At 49.3% G+C, this 16,392-nt stretch overlaps 1 protein-coding gene across 1 annotated transcript; it reads right to left on the bottom strand.

Annotated features, from left to right (window-relative positions):
- Nucleotides 1-3,196: 3,196 nt before the first annotated feature.
- LOC144722133 (protein reprimo A-like) lies at nt 3,197-4,717 on the bottom strand. Its single transcript, XM_078604046.1, has one exon. The coding sequence runs from the start codon at nt 4,715-4,717 to the stop codon at nt 4,328-4,330; it is 390 nt and encodes a 129-aa protein (XP_078460172.1). The 3' UTR covers nt 3,197-4,327.
- Nucleotides 4,718-16,392: the final 11,675 nt, after the last annotated feature.

Raw genomic sequence — 16,392 nt, forward strand, 5'->3', positions numbered from 1 at the left:
CTCCTCTGGGTCGACTCGATACCTAAACATGTCCATTCGGGAGACAAAGGCGGCCGGGCGTGGTGCTGGGTATCTACTCCTTCGTGTGCCAAGTCGGTTTTCATAGGTGCTCGCTAACAGCACTTGCCCTCAACACTCTGTTAAAGGCTATACGGGGGATCTTTGTCTTTGTATCGGTAGATAATGCTGCACCGAGCGGCAATCTCGCGTGGTTATTCCAGTAATATTGCCTTTTGGATGAACTACCCCTGTCGACACTGCTCATGCGTCATTACACAGAATATTGCACTGTTCGTGATGTCAACATTAAATCCGCGGACGCGGAATTGCTCTAACACTTGCACGTGTCACAGCCAGTCGACGTTCCCCCTTACTCGAAGGAGCGTCCTGCAGTGCTCATCTCCGTCGTGGGAATTCCACATTCCTCTGGCAGGCACCAGCCTCTCACGAGGATGACATTGCTGATGGTTCACCAAGTCGTACTCATTTTATTGACATCGAATGGTTGTTGATGATGACGATGATGTCCGCTGTTTAATTTGATCGGGAGCAGTTCAGAACGCTGTTGAAGGAATCATTTTGGTACGCCGCATCCATCTCAGTATTTCAACCTCAGCTTCTTCACAGGTTTATAAACATATAGCGTCAAATAATATCTAGTATTACAATTATTACCTTCCAAATGCGATTATTGTACTCTATTGGTAGTGCTTTGCGCTGGATAATCTCTACTCCAAGCCAACCTCGGTGTGTCCCGTGCCATATCGAGTGAGAAATTCAGCCCTAATGATGATGACGACCATGATGATGCAAAGGTAGGGCCAGCGCCTAAAACCTGAAATTGGATTTGTGACCTCCCGATTGTGAGCGAGAGGCGAGCGCCTTGTTGCTGTGCGCGTGCGTGTGTCGCGCGCATAAATGGACACCGCGCGCGCTGCATTGCACTGCTGTCGAGATGGTGCCCCCGTCAGGGTTAACCAGGGCCGCCTTTGTACCTGTGCAACCAATTCGGCACGGTTCAGCCTTGTCGCGAGGCTGGTCGCGAGCGTGACGCAAGTGTCATATCTCATGGTGGAGACCTACAATACATCACGTTGCCCAAATGCCAATGTCAGGCCACGCCACGCACCCCGCACCCCCGTCCCCTCCCTAGAAAATAAGCCAACTAGATGTTATTTGACGTGACAGCAAGAATAATGTAAAGCCCTTCGTAGATCCACTGCTGAATGAAGTGCCTCGCTCAAGGCTGTGTCGGTCACCGGGCTTGTTTGACCACACGGCGCCACGATGGTCGGAGCGCCTCGGTTGCTGGACAGAGGCTGGGCATCGGCAGGACATGATGGGTTCAAATGTCACTCGTACTCTTAGTTCTTTCGGTAAAGTCACGTAGGTAAAAAATGAAATAAAAATTAATAAAAATAAAACAATAAATTTTTATTTCATTTTTTACCTACGTGACTTTACCGACAGAACTAAGAGTATGAATCCTTGCAGTCACGAAAGCTTCAAATCTAGAATCAAATGTCACTCGCCACTGACAATCAAGCGTGCTACGCATGTGTCAGTCACACAGTGAGTGGCCTGTAAAGGATATATATTGTAGGCGACGTTTCGGGCAATTACCCTTCTAGACGTGGCCGGGAATTAAACTCAGGTCGGCCGTGTTCATTTCGATATTTAAAAAAAGAAACGGCCCTACCGCTCCGCCAACGGTAAATGAACCACCACTTCATTGTAACGCGAATTTGGGGGATTACATCGGAAGCCACCGAGGGTTGTGACGTTGACGGTCGGATGATGAAAGGTTGACGTTTCTAGATGAATGTATATCCTCCGCGGAATGAAGCCACTAATGGTTCAGCATGATACCCGTTGAACACGTGTCTAGCTATTGTGATATATACTGCCATGTAGCACATGTGCACGAGTATGCGGGAGTGGAGCGGTGGTGTCGAGTAAATTGACCCGGAAACCTGAGTTCGAATCTCGACCAGGGCTAACGTGGCAGAGGACAATGTTACATGAACACGTCCATGCGGGCGCCAGCCAGCCAACCCTCCACAAGCCCACATCGAGACCGGCGTGGTGAAGTACGGCGAAACAGAGGGAGGCGTTCATCCGGCAGTGGAGTGACAGATTCCAAGAACACAGGATGAGATGTTACTATCCTTTGTGCAAGCACTTCCAAGAGTTCATGAACAGTGAGCCTGGTGAAATTTGGGGAGCGCATCGTCAGTAGTGTGCCTTTGGTTCCTAGGATGTTTCGGCCTTTCACACTATACACCCTCCCCAAAGGCGGCCAGCGACAGGGTGATCAATCCTACGCTTGCGTCCCATTCCCAGTTAATCATAGGAGTTGCCTTGTTGATAGCCAACATCCCATGGGACTATGCATGGCAGGGACGTCCTCCTCCCTGAGTCAAGCATTGTTGACAATGATTGTATTTCCCGTATTGTGAAGTATAGCAAACTTGTATCATTTCACCCCCTACGGTAAGTATAGAACCAGCGACTCACAGACATCATTATTCACGTGTGTGTGTCCATCACGTGTGTGTGTGTCCATCACGTGTGTGTGTCCATCACGTGTGTGTGTCCATCACGTGTGTGTGTGTCCATCACGTGTGTGTGTGTGTCCATCACGTGTGTGTGTCCATCACGTGTGTGTGTGTCCATCACGTGTGTGTGTGTCCATCACGTGTGTGTGTGTCCATCACGTGTGTGTGTCCATCACGTGTGTGTGTGTCCATCACGTGTGTGTGTGTGTCCATCACGTGTGTGTGTCCATCACGTGTGTGTGTGTCCATCACGTGTGTGTGTGTCCATCACGTGTGTGTGTGTCCATCACGTGTGTGTGTGTGTCCATCACGTGTGTGTGTCCATCACGTGTGTGTGTGTCCATCACGCACGTGTGTCCATCACGTGTGTGTGTCCATCACGTGTGTGTGTCCATCACGTGTGTGTGTGTCCATCACGTGTGTGTGTCCATCACGTGTGTGCGTGTGCGTGTTATAGTGAGCGCGCGAATAAAGATTCCGCGCGTTTAATCGAGTGCAGCACCATAACCCAGGCGCACGTTCTCAATTCACGTGAAATAAATTAACAAAACCACTCATTACGAGCTGGTTTTCATCATCTCCGGTAAGTGAGTAGCACAAATCAGTTTCGTCTGAAATAAATGCCAATGCTTTCAAAAAAACATTTAACTTGATTTTAATGGCAATATTCTTTTTCGTTTCGTCATAATATCGATAATAACAACCATGCAAAAATATAAGTGTATATAATGTACCTTCCATGCAACCGATGTGAAAATCGAAGCTCCAGGCATTTTTTGTGTTGTTGTTGACAGACTTCGGTAAACACGTCATTGGAAAAGCACATACAGAGTAAACATTGTAAGCATGCGCTATCAATTGATTCAGGACAAATCCATCTTTCGTGAAGCATGCTTTCTCATTGATGGAGGTGGTGGTGGTGGTGGTTGACACACGACTGCGAGAAAGCATTAAGCGCGGAATCACCGCATCTTTACAAAACGTAGCGCGAAACGTGCAAAACGCGTCCAATTAAACAAAGTAGTTTTTCAAATTAATTAATTATTTCTGTTTGTTGTTGTTACAAAATGTACGCACATTTCCATTCATTGCACGGGAAAGCCGAGAGTACAAAAAGCGAATTTCTTCTGATTCAGAAAACGTTTTTGTGCAAAATACAGTGTTTTGTTCACATTGTATAAACCGTCACCAGAGCAATTAAGAAAGAAAACCAGTCACAGCGAACCACGAACGGCTAACATCGCCCCATGCCGGACATCATCAACACGACTCGAGTAATATTCGCGAAACACACCACCCACAAAATCCCGTGCGCCCACTTCCCCAAATGTAAGCGGCATTAGGTCAGCAGCTGAAACAACCACCCCACGACAACCATTACAAACACGCACGAAACTACCGCTCCACTCGGATTTGGACGATATCCACAGTAATGGCTTAAACGACACGCGTCTCTCGATTGCACGCTCCCATTGGGAGCGTGCAATCGGCGCAGCGCGACTCGCCCTGCAGCCGGCAACATCTTCGTACACCCTGGGATGGCAGCAGGAGACACGTGGAGGACATTTCCCCTTGGTGAGCGACCAAGAAGGTTGCGTGAAGACGACATCCCCGTCAAGATGACGGTGCGTCTTGGGAACAATCGAGCTCGACGGAGCCAGCAGACCACGGACAGTCGTTGAGCCCCCACGTCCGGCACAGAAGCCTCGAACGAGCTCGGGAAATTGGGCACGGCACGGCTCTCTCTCCACCGCGTGGTACGCGCGCCGTCAGTAGGTCCTGATGATGACAGCCTCCACCTCTCTGGAGGGCCTCCGCTCCTTCACCAGAAAGTTGATCATGCTCTCCGACTTGATGAGCAGATTGCAGCCGAGGAAGAAGACTCCGAAGACGACGGTGAGCGAGAGCACGCACATGACGGCGATCTGCACCACGCGGAATATGTACAGGTTCCTGGGGTCGGCCAGCGGCGCCTGGAAGCCGGCTCCTCCTCCTCCTCCTCCGTCCGCCACCGCCGGTGCCGAGAGGTTACAGCACGAGCCAAGCGCGGAGCCATTTACCGCCCCAGCGTGGCCCAGCAGCGTCGCGTTGAACGCGCCCAGGGAGTCGTTCAGGGCGAGCAGGGAGGCGTTCAAGTTGAGCAGGGAAGAGGCGTTCATGGCGCAGAGACGCCGCGCGGTGCTGACGGGCGCGGGATGGAGGAGGGCGCAGAGCGCATCGGGGTGCGCCAGTGGCGGTGCTGCTGCTCCTGCTGCGCAGAGCGACTCCCCAGCGCAGAGCGACTCCCCTGGAAGAGCAGCGCAGGGGGCGACTCTCGTACAGAGTCACACAGGGTTGACTCTTGGATCGAGAGCGCAGGGGTGACTGCTGTTGGAAGAGCAGCGCACGGGTGATTCTTGGAAGCCCGGGTGCAGAGCGAGTGATTTCCCGAAGGAGCAGAGCACGGGGTGACTCCCTGGAAGCCGATGGCGACTTTTAGGTGAGCAACTCAGCAGGGGGTGAGTTCTGGAAGCCCAGCGACTACGAGAACGACGAGGACGAGGACGACAACGACTCTTTGAACACGAGCGCAGGGTGACAACTGCACGTGCACGCGGCTCGAGGCTGACTCCTTGCAAACGGCGCACGGCGGGTGACTGAAGCGCAGCGCTCAGCGGCGCGTGCTCGCAGCGCGAGGGAGATCGATTTGTGAGACGCAGCGTCGAGAGGTGGCGGGGAATGACGACTGCGAGCGGCGCGCGGGGGGGGTGCGGGGGTGGGTGACTTGAGTCGTAGCGGGTGACTGGGTCGTAGGGGGTGCGGGGGGTGCGGGGGTGGGTGACTTGAGTTGTAGGGGTGCGGGGGGTGCGGGGGGTGGGTGACTTGAGTCGTAGCGGGTGACTCGGGAGCGCCACGCTAAGGACGACTCACGGAGACCACGTGCAGAGTGTCGCTGTCTCTTTGAAGCGTAACGCAAGGGGTGTCAGATTCTTCGAAGCGCTGCTCATGGGAGAGAGGGGAGGGGGGGGACTGGGGGATTAATAGATGGCGAGCGGGGGGGGGGGGTCCTGGTTATGGGAGGTCCTGGTTTTGGGGGTCCTGGTTTTGGGGGTCCTGCTTGCTGTGGTGTTTCGGCTCGGCAAGGGGTGTCACCACCCGAAGGAGCGCAGCGCGGATACGGGGCCAGAGACGGCACCTCCCCCGACTCCTCTGCCTTTATAGACAGAGGGGGAGCGACCATCGGAGAGCAGCGATGGGGGGGGGGGGGGGGGGGTGCCGTGATGCACGAGCGCGCGTTACAAAGCACGGGGACTTTGTCGTACTGTTGTAAATTCCACTGTTGTTGTTGTTGTTGTTGACACGAGTTGCATCGATATGCAAAGCAGTGGTTGGGTGCGAGAGGCGAGGTTATTCGGGTAGATGGACGGAAACACAAAGACTCAAATTCCGCAGAATATTTATTTGGGGACAGGGTAAGGGGCTGTGGCTAAATGCGGCGCAATCTTCTAAAATATGTGGGCGAGTTCATTTTTATTTTACCAGCAAGATAATTTTTTTGAAATGCCAACGAATGCGACCCCCCCCCCCCCGCCCTGGATTTTGAATGCGTGCCGGTGGGGTGATTGATACAGCGGTGCGCTAATCGCATCGGTTCAGGTAGGCTGAGTCATTATGTTTCAACCAAAATAATTAGAAACAAACGCTGATGATGATAGTTCGGCAACGTTGATTGGCGGAAAGGGTTCTTTGTCTTGATGCGCGCCGTGCTGCCTGCGTTCTACTGAGGCACAGATGGAAAAAAAAACATATCATCTAAATATACACTTGAATTCTCAACGTCGAATCAAGGTGAGGTCGTTTAAGGCCATCCATAAATGACGTCACGCGATTTAGGACGATTTATGACCCCCCCCTCCCCTAGTCACACGGCGTCATAAAAAGTCAGACCCCCCCTCAAATATGACGTCACAAAGCTCTGCCCCACCCTCCCCCCCCCCCCCAAAACCATATTTCCATTTTGAAAATAAAACACGCTTCAAATCGCTTTAAACTATTGTCATTGTAGTGCGTTTTTAATGTGGCGCTGCACTCTGATGTTGTAGGAGTGTTGTTATAACAATTCTATATTTATTCAAAGTTGCGCATTTTGATGTGACGTCACGTTTCTCAAACCCCCCCCCCCCCTCGTCACACATCGTCACAAATGTCTGACCCCCCACCCCCCACCCAGGTGCGTGACGTCATTTATGCACGGCGCCTTTCTCAATTTCGAAAATGTGCACTTGCTTCCATGCGGTGGCTTCCTCTCGCTGACGCTGCGACGGAGAACTCGCCGACACAGCCGAAGCGACACCCGGCACGCGACCATCGCGAACAGCGGTGCGCAGGCGGTGCAACTGCACAGGAGCCGCGGGGGAGCATGGTGCCGGGCAACAAATAATGGTGAAGGTTCGGGGGTGGTGGGGGGGGGGGGGCACTTGAATAAGAAGAGACCCCATGGCAATCCCTGCAGCAAGGATCAGGCCAAATACGCTCCGGCCCGCTGACCCGATGATGTCCATTAAATTGGACTTACAGCTCACAGCCTGCCCGGCACAACACAACCACGGAGCTGACCAGGACACACACAGCCTGTAAACAACAACAACAACACGTGCTGACCAGGACACACACAGCCTGTAAACAACAACAACAACAACACGTGCTGACCAGGACACACACAGCCTGTAAACAACAACAACAACACCACGTGATGACCAGGGTACACACCAGCCTGTAAACGCATCACCCCCCGAGTCTTTAGCTCCCTGTGCTGTGTGAATGGCACACTGGCACGGGAGTGGCACACTGATGGCACGGGAGTGGCACACTGTGACACGTGCTCTGACGAGTGTCTGTCTCGCCGTCTCAGTCAACCTCAAGACCAGAGCGGCTTCGCTCCCCGTCCAGTCTCACAGCGACCCCTCCTGGCAGATACGGAGCACCGCGTTTACAGATCACTCCGGGTTTCCTTCCGCTCAGAATGACAAATTTTAAAAAATTAACCCGTAAAAACAAAGTTTTCACTATAAATCCTTTATATGCGTGGCGGCTAGAGTCCTCTCGTCCTCTGGCTTGAGATGGCTGCCACCTATGGGTCAGATTATTGCATGGCACCATTAAGCAATTGGTAATTAAATATAATATTTTTGTCCTAAAAAGTGTAAACTTTTGGAAAGAAATGTTCACGAACATTAATTGTCACGCACAACGAGCCTGTGTGGAAAATGTCAGCTCGATTGGATCACGGGAAGTGGGTTAAAAAACGACCGAAAGATTTGCACGGTCGTAAGCAAGCAAGCAAGCGCGCAAGTGAACTTAATATAAAGGATTTCAAAATGAATTTGTCGTCTATCAATGGTCTCAATAATCTCTCTAGAGGTCCCTCTAGTGAACGCCCTTCCGCCTCCAATGGCGTGAAGCGAGCTATTGCAGGGCTCCGCCTTTATCACATCCCAAGGCCGTAATTATAATATATATTGGGACACACACACCCCCCCCCCCCCCCCAATATTAAAATATGCTCAAAATGTCCCCCCCCCCCCCCCCCAATATATTGCTATAAAAAAGATTTCTGTTCATATCATTGTGGTTATTGTAGTACTTTAGAAATCCCTAATCTCTGCCATTACATATAATGAATCAAGAAAAGATGAATAAGAAAAAGCAGAGCAACGTAATACAATACACTATTAGACATTATTGTAAAAATTAATAAAAAGCCCGTCGTTTGTGTTCGTGAATTTTTTTTTATTTTAGGCAGTAAATTAGTTTTCAAATTTAGATTTTTTTTTTTTTGGGGGGGGGGGGGGGATCCCCAGACCCCCTGTAAGATTTGGTCCCCCCCGCAATGTTGACTCCATGGCTACGGCCTTGTCACATCCTCTGTTTAAAGAAAGGCACGAGTGAAACGTGAAACGGCCTAACATCCTCAGTTTGGACACATCAGGAATGACGGTAAAAGGCATTCGCCAATTGGCTGAGAAAAATGTGCTTACAATGCACCCACAATGCACACTAGCTATAACTGCAAGGGCAGATGGAATATGACCATCTTAACGTGTCGCTTGCAAAGGCCTTCTCGAGTGGCTGCCTAGAGTACCAGAACGTTTAAATCCAGAAGCCGTCAGATTTGTGAGCGTGTTGGCGGACGTGCAGTTGTCCGTCCTTACGTACGGATCGCTTTGATGTTTTGATTTAAAGCTTTCGTGACTGCAGGGATTCATATTCTTGGTTCTTTCGGTAAAGTCACGTAGACGGGAAATAATAATAAAAAAACGCCACTTTTTTATTTTCTTGCTGTGGATTTCACACCTGATGACGATTGCTTGTGTTGCAGTCGAAACGTCGTGAGAATTTTTATTGTTTTATATTTTTATTATTTTATTATTTCCCAAAGAACCACTTTGATGTTGTTCTTTTTCTGTGCTGATTGCACCACGGATCTCCCTTGCAAACCTAGCTGGGTAACTGGCTACACGGGATCTTCCCTGTAACAAACAGACATTGAATTTCGATTTAAAGCTTTTGTGACTGCAGGGATTCATTTTTCTTGGTTCTTTCGGTAAAGTCACGTAGAAGGGAAGTAATAAAATAATAAAAATAAAACATAATAAAATAATTCTCACGACGTTTCGGCCACAACGCAAGCAGCCGTCCTCATTTTGAATGAGATTCAGACGCTGTCTCCCCGACAGACCTGGTCTTCACCTGGGGACGACTGCTTGTGTTGTGGCCGAAACGTCGTGATAATTGTATTTTATTATGTTTTATTTTTATTTTTTTATTACTTCCTTTCTACGTGACTTTACCGAAAGAACCAAGAAGAAAGAGACATTGAATTGACAACATGAAGGAAATGGCCAAACATCCCGAGTTGGACAGATCGATACCCACCGTTTTGAGAGGTCAGACTCGGCGAGGCATTTACTGGGATATGTTTGTATGCAATGGATAAAACACAAAGTTCGTAAATTATTCTGAAGATTTGTGCAGACTCATAATGTCTATCTTCCAGATTGGGCACAGATGTTTGTTGTAGTACAGAGTTTGCCTGATAACTTTAATCTACATTGTCTTGTGGTTGTTATTGTTTGACTTGCATCCCACTGGGATTTTTGCACACAGCGTTGAAATGCAGTGTTTTTCCCTGGATTTTTCTGTTGTGCGTAGTCACTTTAAGATGTTTCTTGTTCATGTTTTTGTTTTGTTGCGGTTGCACCCGAGTCAAGAGCCACATGGCTCACAGGGCTATACCTAATAAATGACACAAAAACGGAAACTGAGATATGAGGTAGTTTAAAGGATTTGGTTGCTGTAAATTTCCACATGATAAGCCACTGATATTTTTTTACGAGGGAAAGGCCCTGGATGATTACACTACTTCTCAACGGCAGATGGCAGTAAATGCAAAGCCAACCTCGGAGCAGCAATGGTAATATATATATGAGCAGACATAATACACCTTCACACATCTGTCGAATTATATATCTTTCGCACCGCACGTAGCCAACCGTGCTAGTCGGACGCGCCAACCGTGGAGAATTCTCACAGATTTCCACGCAAATGCATGCAAAATTACCGTAATTAAGTTTTATACAAACATACCGATTAAAACAATTAGATTAGAACGTTTTTTTTTACTCCATTATTGCTATTATCATTCTGTTTGTTTATCCAGGAACGCCTGAGTCAGAAGACTGTTTTTTTATCAGGAGGGTCGTGCCAAATTTGCAAAGTTCGAGGACAACGATGTTGCTTAGTGATCTCAATTTAGTCATTTGCAGGGGTTTGCATGGAGATATATTTTCTTCCGCACAAATGGCATAATTTCGGAAAACTGGTGATTGGCATCGGCTTGAATGTGGGTTTTTTTTATTTGTTTGGTTAACTTGCTATTCATGAGCGTTGCCCCATTTCACGTGCCCGGCAGATGATGAAATCATTCCAATTGTAGGTGAGAAAATGAACAAATGAGAAGAAAATAACAGCAATGTGACTATAAATCCCGTTATATTGAAGAAAACCACCTTCCTGCCAACCACCCAAACTAGGCTCCAAAATCTCACAATTACCCGACTTTATTTTGACATCACGCGCTGACATCATATTCCGCGGGGCCAGTATTTTTCCATCACCGTGCAGACTCGTGCATTGGCAACATTTTGCTGGGCTGTTCTAATAAGCTCCGTCCAGTGAGTTGGTGGAAATTGGCATCGCGTGCACCGTCATTCCGTGGGATACCATGAAGTTGGCACGTGGTGACCGAACGGTGTGCCATTATTTCTAGCAAGTGGCGCAGAGGTCGTCGCATAGGTGACCTACTTGGAGAGGGTGCTGTGGCTTTCGTGACATATGTATAGCTTGGCAAGTGGCACTAAAGCCAGCATGCCTTGGAAAACAGACCTTTTTACGACAGTATTCTGTGGGTTGAATAATTGACTGAATTGACTGAAAAAAAAAGTTTTTTTATCTAGATTTAAAAAAATTCTTAACAGACTGTTGGGGCAAGTGCTGTTAGCTGCCACCAGTGAAAGCCGGAACGGTACACAAAGGGGTTGGGTGGCCAGCACCACGCCCTGCCGCCTTTGTCTCGCAAGTGTTGATGAGTACACACCGCACCAAGTACTCATTTGAGGCTAAGTCGACCTAGGGGAGGTCCAGGACCAGTTTAGATAATCGTCACTGGTGTTCGCTGTGAGCCGGAATTGAACTGGGTCGCTAGCGAAGCACGCTAACCACTACACTACCACTCCACCTTCCCGTTACCAGCCTATTCAGCAGCAGCTAACTGGAGAAGACATTAAACCATCAAACTAGAGAAGAGGCTCAAGCCTGAAATCTGTGTTTAGCGAGTGTCACCAGGTTATGGTTTTTTTACCTAACATATTTCTCATAAATTCTGAGAATTTACTAAAAATGCTAACAAGATGTAAACAGACCAGGAACGTAATGATTGTTGGTGAAGATTTGTATCTATTCGTTATTTACGTAGTGTATACATATACATGGGAATTAACTGCGAACCAACATACGCCTTATTGTCCGAGCTGTACGGATAACCAATTGTATGAAAGTGAAGAATATTAACAGTCATACTGATGGGGTCTATCTGTTTACACAAAATAGCGTTTTTGTAATTTTACTAATGTGCGGAGAAATTGCAAAAGGCCGTGTTTGACGAAATAATGTTTTTCTTTATTAAGCCCTTGGGCAACGTACAGTGCAGTATATATATAGCCACTAACTGCTTTTCAGCCCCATCGTCGCTTTGAAGCTTGGAGAGCTGAATGGAGTTCGAAAGAACTCACAAACACACACCTTGTGAAAGACCCACCGCAAAATATTCCTGGGGTTAGAACTTCCACGAAGCTCACGCGGTCCACCACAAACCACATCCACTGCACAACCCATGGCAGCAGCAGCAGCAGATACCGGATGAATGGGAAATAAAAACATCTCCAGTAGCAGTGTGCGACTGCGCTCATCCAGAACAGAGACCGCACAACGTGGAATGTGCCCCGATCCACAAAAAATGAAGGAGACATCACAGCGACGACGATGATGATGATGACGATGATGATGACGATGATGATGATGATGACGATGATGACGATGATGATGACGATTATGATGATGACGATTATGACGATGATGACGTTTATGATGATGACGATGATGATGATGACGATGATGATGACGATGATGATGATGATGACGATGATGACGATGATGATGACGATTATGATGATGACGATTATGACGATGATGACGTTTATGATGATGACGATGATGATGATGACGATACTACACCGCTTGCAGTTGTCTGGCTTGACCACCTGAATGTGACTTTGTGGTTGTCGCTTTGCATCTACACCAGCAGCCATACGGAAGAAGAATCGCCCCTCTGGCTTTAGTGGAATGAGCAGCACCGAATTGGTTTAGAGAGATGGGCCACTGCCACAGGACAGCGGAATTTCCTCCACTGACTCAGGACCCACCCTCAGACGGAAGCTCCACACCGAGGTTCGTTTTTGAAAACTGGGACTACCTATTTTTTGGCGAAAGTTGAAGTTATCGTCCCTTCACGGCCACCCATCGAAACGTTTTTTTTCAGAGGAGTCTGAACAGAATTCACGACGACGTTGGCAAGACAGAGTGGTGGCGGTTCTTGTGAGAGTGGTATGGATATCCCCCCCCCCCCCGCCGAGGGAGGTCAGGTTTAACAGGATACCGACTCAGCTGAAATTACAGCAACGACCCATTCTTGTGAAGGAGGAGGAGGAGGATGGTGGAGGAGGGTGATGCACTTTGCCATTGTTCTCCCGCTTCAGTGCCCTAAGCACTGCCATTGTGTGCGTTTGTGTGACGATATTTTTTCGTTGCCGTTAATACGCAACGCCAAATGAATGCAACGAGACGCGCTGCCACTCGGCGCGTTCTTTCCGCCCTGCCAACGCTGCGTCCCATATCGCCTCGTCCGGTGCGGTCCCACAGTCGCCTCTCGCGCGAGGGCGTTGCACGTGGGGGGGGGGGGGGCTCTGCCGTGCGGATTGTTTTTCCTCTCTCTCCTCCTCCTCCTCCCCGGGAGGTTATCGAGACGCGAGGACACGCGCGCCGTTTCATGCGGCGCAGAGGAAAATGCGCGACGCGCTGGCAGGTTTCTGGAATTTAAATGCGCGAGGGAGGGCCGCGTTGAGTAGCTGCGGGCGTTGCAATTCAGAGCACTCGCGGCGGCGCCGGCTGATGTCTCAATGTGACCCGTTCATTTTGTTACGAAACTATCTCAATTGTACATCTCGATGTGACATTATAGCCTGCCCTCCATTTGGGCTGACGCACCCTCCGCAAGTCTCTCCAAAACCTCCACCCACCCCCCACCTCCCACACGGTGGAAATTAAAATCTGATCGATTTCGATAATGCGTTAAGTTACGCGCACCCGGCAATGTCAAAGCTCTCGCATTGGTTCCATTCGCCGCTTTGTTTCGGCCAACCGACCTTGGTGGTTTTTTTAACGTGTGTGTCGCACATGCCGTTGGGGGGGGGGGGGGTTTAGGTGGGATGGGGCCGATATTAACCGCGGTGAATACTCATGGAACCCCCCCCCCCCCACGCCCACACACACAGTCGCTCTTCGTAGAGACAACTGCCCGCGAATAAATGCGGCAGTTTGCTTATTAATAGAAGACGCGCTGAATAATTCAGCGCCACTTTTAGAACAATCACCGCTGACCATGTCGGCGCGACACCGGAGGCTCGACGGCGAATTGGAAGTGATCCTACACGTGCGACGCTTCCTGCCCGTGCCCAATCACTCATCTGAAAGGTATCTTTAATCGTCAAATGCGCCTGCATTGTGCCGTGAAAGCGCGTAGCATCTCCGATTAAATTCTTTGCTTTGCCCACGTACGCTATTATTTTTGTTGCGTGTTTTCAGCGACGGTATATGTTTAATGCGGCATTTTAGCAATAAAAAAAAACAGTCGTAGGGGTGAAGCAGCGATTTAGGTCCCTGCGGGGGTTCTCTGTGCACGCGAAATATTCACCGCAATCACTTAATTTGTAAGCTTCTATCAACGCCTGCATATTACTCAACAACATCTGGCATGCTGGTATGTGGAATGATTGTCTTCTCTTTTTTGATTACTTTCTCAACATTTGTTGTGTCAGCCCTTTGTCAGTACACCGCAAATCGAGGTCCTTCCACGCTGTGTCAGCCATGGGGATGCAATTTAAACCACACTTCGCCACGCTCACCGGTCAGTACGGGTTGGTGAAGGTGGTGGAGGCCAGGTCTGGTTCAGATATCATCTGCCAATGATGATATAGCCATCGTCGGGAGTCGAACACGAGTCACGCGGTTTCGAAGCACATTGCGCTGACCACAGTGACACCGCCTCACCCTGCTACAATTTTCGTCCACTTTTCCAGCCAACCAGTTTGGCCATTGTGAAACCCAGGCGGAACTGTATGTTGGATAGATGGTGGACTTCTTTCGCACCGTACGTAACCAACCGTGCTAATCGGAGGTGCGGGGAGAACTAACACTAAACACAAAAAGCAGTTCTGAAAAAAATATATCCAGATAATTTAAAAGTGCATAGCTCCAGTGGCGTCCTAATATCGGATGTCAGAGCGTTCCAGGCGGCCGCAGAATCGCACCTGAATGCGCGATGCTGTGACCTTCTTTGTTCGATGACCAGCCAAAAGCCGCTGCTGCTGCTGCTACTGCTGCTGCGAGGATGACCGGAATTAGCGTGATGATGGTGTGTGCTCATTGACGATATCACCAAGGTAATTGTGGTTCTTTTGTGGCAAGCACTTTGTGTGTGTAAATGAGTGCGACCTCATGATGTGTTCGTTTCGGCAACCGGACGATGTGTCACTCATCGCACACAGCCATAACTACCAACCGTTTCTCACTCCTCTCTCTATATAGATGGCCTGTGTGTGTGTGACAATGCCACCACGTGTTCGTGGCCATTTTTTTGTGATCCCCTGTGCGCTGATCTCTGCCTATGTTGTCCCGTGCCTGAATGTCTTCGCTGGAAGCACCACGCAGCCTCTGCCCGCTGGAGGAGCCCCGCTGACGACAGGCGACAGGCTTGATGGTGCTCAAGCAACGCCTGCTTAGAAAGTTCCCGGCGAACCTTTCCCACCGTCAACTTTTTTTGGTTATGAATAATTGGCAGTGAAGTCATAGCCAACGCTTTTGTGCCGCGAACACAATGTTGCATAGGACTCGCATCGCATTGCGACTGCCCAGGATCACTACATACAAACTCACGGACTGACGCCAGCGTGGGGAGCTGTCACCAACCGCTTGCGCGCGCGCGCGCGTGCGTGTCTGCACACACACACACAGACATGCGATGTGCATGCTTTTTTATTAGATGCGCGTTGTATTCATTATCTGCGTGCATCCAACACGTCCGCGAAGCGATTGCGATGAGCCTCCGCTCGAGCCGATGGGACGTCCCACGATCGCAAGACACCACGAACGAGCGACGAGAGAGAGAGAGGGAGGCCATCGCAACCGATGGCGTGGGAAAGGCGCCACGCCTCATCATCGCTTCCTTCTTGTCTCACCTTGCAGCTGCTGCATAATTGACACTCGTCCTCCACAAGGCCTGCTCTGATGGCGTCCCACCATCTGGCTTTATTCGGTTCTTCTCCCTGGTCACCAACCTCTGGGTGTCACTCGAATGCCCGTCTTAGTAGCATTGCCTCCCCCCTCCATCCTGCACGTGCCTCACTCAATGTTGCCGCCACCTTATCTTACTAATTATATCTGCAATTCTCTCGTAGCATTGTCTATTACAACTTTCCAATTTGCCTATTCCAGGGTTTCCCAAATTCCAGTCTTCGCGTGCCCCACACCCCCATCGACACCACCACCACCACAACGCTCCGACGCGATTCCGCGTTTACCACTTAACTCCTCCCCATTGAAATACCAATTAACCCATATTCTTAGGTTTTTTCGGTAAAGTCACGTAGGTAAAAAATTTAAATTAATAAAAGTAAAATAAAACAAAATAAAAAATCACGACGTTTCGGAAGCAACACAAGCCTCCGTCTTCAGGTGGAACCGTCACAGCCACGACAGCTGTGGAACCGTCACAGCCACGGTTCCACCTGAAGACGGAGGCTTGTGTTGCTTCCGAAACGTCGTGATTTTTTATTTTGTTTTATTTTACTTTTATTAATTTAAATGTTTTTACCTACGTGACTTTACCGAAAAACCCTAAGAATATGAATCCTTGCAGTCACGAAAGCTTCAAATCTAGAACCAATTAACTCGTTCGACGCTG

The sequence above is a fragment of the Lampetra planeri genome, chromosome 1, assembly GCF_965212315.1.
Source record: "Lampetra planeri chromosome 1, kcLamPlan1.2.h2, whole genome shotgun sequence".
NCBI lineage: Eukaryota > Metazoa > Chordata > Hyperoartia > Petromyzontiformes > Petromyzontidae > Lampetra > Lampetra planeri.

What these genes read in the sequence shown, in the direction of transcription:
- LOC144722133 (XM_078604046.1), bottom strand. Translation starts at nt 4,717, where the DNA reads ATGAACGCCTCTTCCCTGCTCAACTTGAACGCCTCCCTGCTCGCCCTG.